Source organism: Ciona intestinalis, chromosome 5, assembly GCF_000224145.3.
Source record: "Ciona intestinalis chromosome 5, KH, whole genome shotgun sequence".
NCBI classification, from domain to species: Eukaryota; Metazoa; Chordata; class Ascidiacea; order Phlebobranchia; family Cionidae; genus Ciona; species Ciona intestinalis.
In genome coordinates, this window is record NC_020170.2 from 327,506 (window position 1) to 337,111 (window position 9,606).

General features: G+C 32.5%; 1 protein-coding gene across 4 annotated transcripts; it reads left to right on the forward strand.

Annotated features, from left to right (window-relative positions):
* Positions 1-418: 418 nt before the first annotated feature.
* On the forward strand, positions 419-9,346 carry LOC100185028 (sodium-coupled neutral amino acid transporter 9). 4 transcript variants are annotated; one of them, XR_003395888.1, is made up of 12 exons: positions 419-542; positions 901-1,016; positions 2,436-2,575; positions 3,468-3,553; positions 3,932-4,089; positions 5,646-5,807; positions 6,543-6,752; positions 7,114-7,261; positions 7,441-7,591; positions 7,754-7,919; positions 8,562-8,651; positions 8,726-9,346. XR_003395888.1 is itself a non-coding variant. In XM_002125452.5 (12 exons), exons 1-12 carry the CDS (start codon positions 457-459, stop codon positions 8,901-8,903), a joined length of 1,674 nt encoding a protein of 557 aa, XP_002125488.1. In that variant the 5' UTR covers positions 421-456; the 3' UTR covers positions 8,904-9,346. The 4 variants fall into 4 exon arrangements, 2 of the variants coding, with proteins under 2 accessions (XP_026690300.1, XP_002125488.1); XM_002125452.5 differs by having other exon boundaries at positions 421-542; positions 7,771-7,919; XR_003395889.1 differs by lacking the exon at positions 8,562-8,651 and having other exon boundaries at positions 8,726-8,813.
* Positions 9,347-9,606: the final 260 nt, after the last annotated feature.

Consider the following 9,606-nt stretch of genomic DNA (forward strand, 5'->3'; position numbering starts at 1 on the left):
GGTATTTCTATGGCTCTGACGCGAACAATGAGCGTTATTCCTCATAGTCTTAAGTTTTATAAATGACACTACGGCATGAAGTTACGATGTTAGTAAATAACGCATTTCCTATTGTCATTTCCAGCATTTACTTATTCTGAAGAAAATCGTAAGAAACACATACAACACAGCATACTGGATTGCGCTTTTACTGCAAACTGCATTTAAAAATAATGTTAATGGGCGTTGTTCACGTATATAGGCGCATAAGACCCTTGAATACTCTGTGGTTGTTTCCAATATTATTTTGGTTAAAGTATTTATTTTGTTAGTTAAAAATACAAATAAAAGTCATATTTCTGGAATGTTTAACTCCGATTTATATACGTTTCTTTCTTTGAATGCTGTCTGTAGTGTGATGGACTGATGGAGTAATGATTATTTTGTTGTTTCTTATTGCACTTAAAACAGGTAAACATGTCTGCTGACCAAAACTGTAACCAGGGTGCTGCTGATTATGGATCATTCTCATGCACTCCAACTGATGCACGGTTATCACAGAGGTATAGCATTTAAATCGAGTTCAATTTATGCTTTGTTGATACGAATCATTCCATACCTATTATAAAATCAAATTTATTTTTAAAAAATCTTGCAACCCAGTCTTATCCAAAATTGGTGAGCAAAGCACGTACATTTTCAAGCCATGTTAGGAAATCCAACCTAGTTTATTCTGTGTTTATTTTTATTGTTTTATTAATTGGCGTGCGTGGGACAAAATATGGCAAGAGTTTGTAAACAAAATCGCTATGGCCCTGCTCTGCAAACATTTTTCTGTCAAAGTAGCAACCCTTTAAACATTTTTAAGTAGAAAAAAATCCCAACCGTGATAATCTAGTAATGTTTTATATACATTTTTAGTGTCGGGACAAACCAAGAAGTTTCTTTGACCCAAGATAAGTTTTTGAGAAGATCTTCATCTAGAAAACCTCTTATGCATCCAAGATGGTATTCAGAGAGTTTATCTGGAAGCACAGGTTTAATTTCAAAGTTTTTTGAATTTTTGTTAAGTTAAGTACAGTGCTTACATCACTTGTATAGAGTACTGGCGTGGAAAATTCAGAAATTCGCTACTCTTATTTAATACATGACTACTGCACGCTCAAATATTGTTTCGACGATGACAATCAACAGATTAATTTGTAAAGAAATGTGTTAAAATTTGACTTATATTTGCACAATTATGATTGTTACAACATAACATCGTATTGTTTGTAACAAATCATGCCCTTTTTACACCTGCTCTGATCAACCAATCAGAAATAAAGGAATCAGGAAACAACTAGCATTATAAGTTATTACGTGTGATAGACCAGACAATCGCACATTATGCATGGGATATGGAAGTGTTTATTATTGCAATGTTTTCTCTTTTTTTACTTGTTTGCAACTGTGCGTCAAGCATGTAAAAAACAAAATTGGGCTGATACTGATTTATATTTAAATTTATCCCCTAGTTTCGTAAATCGTAGACACATGACGTGTGTTCTCGGTCCAGTTTTTGCCGTTTTGCCTTTATAACTATCCCTGCGTTGGTGTGCCGTTTCCACCACATAGTAAGCAAAAATATCTGTTAATATATCAGGTAATAACTGATAAACAAGGAACCGTAACTCATAATTGCAGTTAAACAAAAGTAAAAAGTTATAATTGCAGTAAAAAGATACAAATTGCTAAGATCATGTTAAAAATACTAAATTCGCACAGACAGTGGTGTTTTGTTTTTTTGCTTTTAGTTTTAATGAACTTACTTCTGCTCACAATCCCCTTTTCGCAATCAAATACCGCAAGTGTATTACGACATAGCAAGTTATGTTATGTCACAATTGCCAATGTCTCTTGCACCGCATAAATGAAGGATTTATAATAATATAAAGCTATTTGTTCTGTCAGGCGTGCACAAATAGATAACTTACATATATGTTAACGGTCAACATGATACGAATTGTACACAGTTGATGAGTAAATAAATTTCAGACTATAAAATATTGAGATATATTACACGTGCAAGTTAAACGATGTTAGGCATTGCGATAAGTGTTTCTGATACATAGAGGGTCTAACTATTGCGTTAAGATACATCTGAACCAAATTGACTTTGCTATATGCCACACTCCCGCGTAATTGCAAAACTCTGCGCCAATGTCTTACATCTTTACTAGGGTTGCACGGAGGGCAAGCTAACTTAGACATATCTATACTGTTTTATTTCGATAGTACAAGCTCAAACTAATCCTGCAAACTTTTGTTTCGTTCTAACTATCCTTGCCCCCTACCTTTAAAATGCCTAAAATAAAGTATAAATATTTTTTTATAAATATCGTTTCTATGAAAAGTACCTTGCTATGATCTATTAGATATATTATTGTTATTTGTTACTTACTTTATGTTTACAGATCAAATTGTTGATGTCGCAATTGCATCGGATGATGAGAATGAAAGTTTGTTACCCAAGCGGGAACTGAATGATATTTCTATTACTTTTAGTCGACATAAATATTACAGCAAGTTGGTTGATCCATCAGATACAAGGATGGTATGTTAGTTTGCTAGTTCCATATCAGTTCAGCATTAGCTGTGCGGAATTATCTTGTAATGGTTCCATGTCGCACTTAGTGTTTAACAACCAACGTATTTTTAAGTACGAAATTTAGATCCGACATTTAGCATTTAGCTGTCATTTTGCTGCGTATTGGGATGTGCTTCCCCAAAAAATTGTTAAAAAAAACAGCAACGCTCTTATCCCTAACCTTTACCTTCTTCATTGTAATGGCTGTTATTGAAATGAAAGGATTTGTATCCAATTAATTTGTTGTAAAAATTAACTAAAGAAAATTCATTTTTAAGCTCATTGGGTAAATCTTATTTTTTAACATTTTATCCAGATGGCACTGGTTGTGGGTCTGTGAGGTTTTTAAATAATGCTTGTTTAGTAAAATCGGTAACTTTGTGCAAAAGTATCGCGAAACAAGGTTCGACTACCTCAAAAGCTATTTGGCCGACTATGGCAGAAAGTGATCTGCTTTGTGTAACATATCACTGAGACAGCCTCTTGGCTGCTTGCGAAGGCTATCAATATCAGTCAAGCAATGCAAAACTTGTCAGAACATCCTTGCTCTTATAGAGTTTAGGTCGCTAAAGGTTTTCAAATTAGCATCACCTTGCGTAACAGAGTTCTGATTTTTGTTATGTAAACTAATATAGGCCTAGGCCCTTTTTTTTGTTGATAAATTAAATATTTCGTTAGTTGGTGATGCTGTAACTTTTCTATATTTTCACTGTTAAAAAAATTCCCAATTCAGGATGGCAGATTGGCAGGAATATGTATTTTTCGATTTGAACATTTGAAATGAGATTTTATGTGTGTACTAATACTACCTAAGATTTCAGTTATTTTTGTTTTAATTAAATACATTGGTTGATTATAGAGAATTCCAGATCATGTCTTGCCATCATCATTCTTTTACATCATTCCAACAAAAACAACAGGAAAACAAAGCAGTGTGGTTACCATGTAAATAATTCTTATATTTATATTCTCAATGTACAAAGCGGATGGTCTATAATATGCACGAATGCATGAAATAATGCAGAGTCATTAAACGTTCTAACTACTGAGTAATGAGTTTGTTCCCAACAACGGTTTAATTCTGCTGCAAACAGGTTGTTTTTTGGTTCGTGTTAAACTATGGTTTCACAAAAATACAAAATAGAAATTAATGGCACAACATCATATAAAATACACATTAGCTGTGTTGATTTATTTATCTAGAAAATATAAACATTTAAATTTAGAAAACGTATTACTTAAGATGGGTAAAGTTATAGAATCTTTATTTGTATACTTAAAAATCTATAAAACTATTATCTTATACAATTTGTAAATGTCCAGTTTTGCAATTTGGAATACAATGATGGGAACTTCTCTTCTTTCAATGCCTTGGGGTTTGGGGCAAGCTGGCTTTTTGTTTGGAATCCTCTTGATATTGTTGTCAGCAATGTTGACTCTGTATACAGCTTTTCGTGTTCTGCAGTCCACAAATACATTAAGTAAGTTCCGTACTTCCGTTAAACATATAATGTGAGTAATGTATATAACAAGTATGATGTAAATCTAAAACATCTCTTCACCGACCTATTTTTACTGATATTTCACTGTCCTTTTTCGATCTCCTTTATTATGGTAAAGGATTAGGTGGTACTTTGTTTACTGTGTTGAAAGCAGAGTATTAAGGTTATAAGACATTGAAAATTTAAACCTTACTCACTTTATATGTTAGTCTATATGTTAGTCTCACTTTATATCTGAGAAATGTTTTTGACGTTGAGCACCAATATTTATGAATAACTGAGCTAGGACTGCTGGTTAGTTGTTAATTCCTTTGACTGTTTCAGGTTGACCCATTAAAAATTACTCTTGAATAGAACATGACTCTAATTATTTATACAAAATATGGATTAACAATTAATTTTAATGCAGTTAATACCTTCGATAATAATGTATAGTACAATGGGGGAAGATGGGACACTTAAGCACATATTGCCAAATATTTCCAAAATCAATATGGATGACGGTTTTTGGGTAATACCACAAATTAGTACAATCATTCTTTATTAATTAACAACAATTTAATAAAATATAATAAAACACACGAGGAGTTATTTAGCGATCCGCACAACAGGTGAAATTTTACAAATTAAAAACACACAGGATAAGATGGGACATTTTAAAATCATTGTTAATTTTGATTATTAAGTGTATTTTTATAAATAGAAATATACGTAAATAACACGAAATAATACTGTACCCTTTGAAAATTAATGACCAAATTTCAAATATATTTTCAAAATAATATCTTTTTATTATATCAGTATCTTATAGTTGAAAACCCCCTGAGGTATAAATTACTAAATTAAAAGCAAATATTTCAAAGTTTGGCAATGAAAACATACAAAACTACAATGTGGGGGAAGATGGGACTCTAAATTGAAACATATTTACATTAGCAGTATTCTGCAACTTGTAGTTAACGTACCGAGTTTAACAGGATGTGCTGGTTTCTCTGCCATGTAAACTTCATATATATAACGTTAAACCGATATTTTTTTGTTGTTTTTATCTCAAATTAAAGTCATATTGACCCCTGCCTATTTTTTTCATGCTTATATCTCAAGTGTTTTTTTTACAAAACTAAAACTAGTTTAATGAGACAAAATCAAACTGTATGAATTATTCAAGGTTGTTTTATGAAGCTATGAAACTAGTTCAATCATTCGCACACGCAAACTAAAAAAATTCATTGGCTTTACTATGATTTAGCGAGCATTAAAAAATGGCACCTTACTATTTTGCATTTTTTACCTGTTCAAAGTATACTGTTTCTATTTTACTAATTTTTTTTTAATATTTAAAAACAGTAATCAGCAGTTTTATAAAGTCGTGATCATACTGTCGAATAATTCTGTAACCTTATTTTCCTGATTATCATTAAATGGGGGTCCGTAAAAAGAAAATTAAAAAAAAACCTCGTCTGACAAGGTGTCCCATCATCCCCCACCCTACTATATGAAGTATAAAACAAAGTTATAAATTAATTTGGTTTCAGGTTTTGAAGCATTTGAATTCTCAGATGTTGTTTCGTTCTACCTTGGTAGATACGGCGAATGGGTTGCAATTACTTTCTCTTTAGTAACATTTCTTGGTGGAATGATTGTTTACTGGGTGTTGATGACCAACTTCTTATTCACAAGTGGAATATTTATATTTGGTAAGGAATAAGTTTAATAATTAAATTTCTTCCTTAACAAGAGTTAATAAAATGCTAACTCTATAACATTTTAAAAGTTAATGCTTTAAATATTGTTTTATATGCTTCTTAATGAAACATAGAGCAGTGACACAACACTCTAATGTTGTTTTACTCAACATCCCACAGTGATCTAGATCGCTTATTTAAAACCTATAATTTCAACAACTACATAATTCGTTTACAGTAAGAGTGTGGAAAACAGTTAAAATGTTTTAAACTCCGAATATATTATCATATTTTAAATTATTGTTTTTGTTGTGGTCTGTCTGCCAGCTTTACACACATGAATAACACAGCCAACGGGTATTGGCTTTACACTCTGTCGAACATTGGTTCTCAATCTTATTAGCTTACAGATAAGTAAAAATTTAAAAGAAGTTTTGCGGGCCGCCGGACCGGTGGACCTTCAAAAATTAAAATCAACCCAAAATATAGTTACGAAAAAAAGAAACTCAAAAGCAAAGACTAGAAGCTGCCATTTAAAAATAAAAATACTGATGTCTTTTTGATATCACATGTGGTTCTATTGAAGTTTCTGCAATACATGGTAGAGCGTTGACTTCCACAAGATTCCATGCAAACCTGCAGGAAGTTGACGCGTTGTGGCGGTTAAGAACCACTGTTTTACAAAAGTAGAAATATTAAATGCAGATTATTCCTCGCAACAACACTTATATTAATAAATGTTTGCAGATAAAGCTCATAGCAGCAATATCAGCATGGATAAGAACAGCAGTGAAGTATTGTGTCCACACAACAAACCAACAACTAACAACACCAACATTGAAGGTGTTAACGACATGTGGAATATATCTTTTACTGTTCCCATATACCTTGCTGTGTTGGTGTTTCCGCTCCTCAACTTTAAATCTCCAACATTCTTCACCAAGTTTAACTGCCTTGGTAAATATTATATGAATATAGTGTTAGTGAAAACTGATCTCATTTATTTTCCCATGGTAGGTAAACTCTGTCCGATTACAATGCCTGATTATGAATGACCCAATGTGTTATGGCAACATAAAAATGTCTTAAATTAAAAATTTTATCGGCATACCAAAGATAAAATGATAAGTTGGATATGATATGGATGGTGTCATGGAGATGCTTAAATGTTATCTAAATTTAACAGATTTTTTAAAAAGCAAAGCAGCAATATGTGACATTCAGTCAAAATCAGAAAATTTGCTAAATCTAATATTCTTAATACAGTCCTCAAATAGTAGTTAGTCTAAAAATTTCAAATGTTTTATTTTCAATTTAGGAACATTGTCTGTATTCTTTCTTCTGGCGCTTGTTATAACCAAGTCCATCAAGTGGGGTTGGAACATAGAATACGCGGAAATAATGGAGTTCCGAATCACTTTTCCTGCTTTAACTGGAATGTTGTCTCTTGCATTCTTCTTGCATAAGTTAGTAGTTTAGTATTAACCATTACCGGTAAACTAATTTTCAATAATAGAATTGACACAACAAAACAGAATGATTCACTAAATAATTATAATTTATGCCTTCTTGTCTGGATGAATTGTAGAGAGGTAATGAATATATGGACATGTGGTAAAACATATGTTTACATCATTACATGCAGTGCTGCGATTACGATTGTGAAAAATAACCAACATCCCGAAAACAATGTACGCGACTTAAGTATTGGATACCTATTGACTGCCGTGACTTATTTATCTGTTGGTATCTTGTTCTATGCCTCGTTTCCTCTTCCAAAGAGTTGCATATCTTCAGTAAGTACTTCTCTTGCATTGAAAATATTATAATAACTATAATAGCCCTTTAAAAATATATATATACATACATGTTATCTAATAATTTTATTAACTTAACTTTCACAGGTTATGCCCTTCATTATTCCTTGAAAATATACCAACGTTTAATTCTATTTGTAGTTTACTTGTTTCAACAGAACCTCCTACAAAATCTGTCGGTATCTGACCCGTTTGCTGCTGGTGCAAGAGTGTTTCTTTTGTTTCAAATGATCACGGTTTTCCCGCTGCTTGCTTACATGTTCAGAGCCAATGCATTATATGCGCTGTTTCAAACTGCTTGGCCAGGGTAAAAAAGTTTGATTTTAAATTACGTTTACTTATTAAATTGGTAATTGGTGGGTAACATTTTATATTTAAGAAGACAACTTGGTGTATTTGTATACTTCACCTTGGTTGTTAGAATATGGTTGGACTGTGTCCTTACACCCAAGGGCGAAGCCAGCTCTAAAATTTGGTGGGGGCCAAATGTTCTATGTTTGTATTTTGGGTTTGAATCACCTCTTTACAACACAAAACACGGAAAGACGTTCTGATAAGCATATATTTTTTACAATTACTACCAGCTATTTTTGTCACAAAATTTGAGATTGTTTGACCAGGCAATAAACTACAATATATAATGGCAGTTCACAAGGCGATTATTTGCGTCACAATGTAGGGACTGACACGTTATCATTTGTTAGCATGTGCGCATGTCTAAGAAAGGAAGATGTATGTGTAAGAAAATTAAAAACAGGCTTAAATCAAAATGGTAGAATATATTATTTTCACCATTAATCTTAGTGGAAACTCAAAATTTGCGGGGAGCTATGGCCCCTCAGGCCCCCCCTTGGCGACGCCCATGCTTACACCCTTTATTACATGTATTCATATACACTATTAGGTTACTTGGTGTTTAGGATAATGCATTATTAATTAATATCTGCAGAAGATGGCATGTACTTTTGACAAACTTTGGTGTTTTGGTTGTATGTGTTCTTATAGCAATGTTCTATCCTCACATTGGTGACATCATCAGGTATGGAGATAAGTCATTGCACATTGATAAAGTAATAAAACAGCACACCAGTTGTAAATTCAATTTACTTGCAGGTACAGCGGTTCACTCTGTGGGCTTGTCTACATCTTCTGCCTCCCATCTGTTGTTTACATGTTATCTCTCAAAATATGCAATAAACTTACCTTGCCACCTCTTATAATACATGTATGTATCATATTACTTGGAGTCTTAAACTTCATTGCACAGTTTATCATAACACCTTCAAAGTAAATTCTTTGCACTATTTTTACATGTCTTTTACTGGTTTTTCTTGTGTTTTAACCAGATTTCTTGCTCTCTTTTTCAGCAGTGGCTTTATTGATGTTTATTTCCTATTTTAATCAAGGCAACATACCTTAGTGTTAATTGTAGCTAAATAATTGTTTTTATTTGTTTTCGTAACTTTCTGTATGACTCTTGTGGTTTTTATGATTTGAAGCAAAATATTTTTCAAAGAAAACTGTACACTAAATCTCATTAAAATTTTAAATATTCATGTTAGTTTAGTGCTGTTTTTTTAGCTTGTTGGAAACCATTTTAGTGTTTTTTTTTGTGTTTTTTTTTGAGGTGCCTTCATTTATCAACAGTGTTCTGATTCTCTTGAATGTTTTTTTGTTTAATTGGTTAATAGTTTGTGGTAGCTGGTTCTGTGTGAAATACATTTGTTGTTTGTGTGTGTTGTGTCATGATATTCTAAAGTGGTAATTAAAAGATCAAGAATCTTGAAAATCAGCAAGGATCGAACTCGGGACATTGATAGACTGTGGTTGAATGAATGTAACTTACTTTATCATCGCGTGGCCGGAAAACGACAGTCGTTATTACACGGGTTTAACACCTCGTGCCAGCTTACGAGTTACCATGTATGTTACTTTGTGGGTCAATATTTTTTTTGTATATTATTTTTTTATGTATAGCTGATAATTTGGACAAC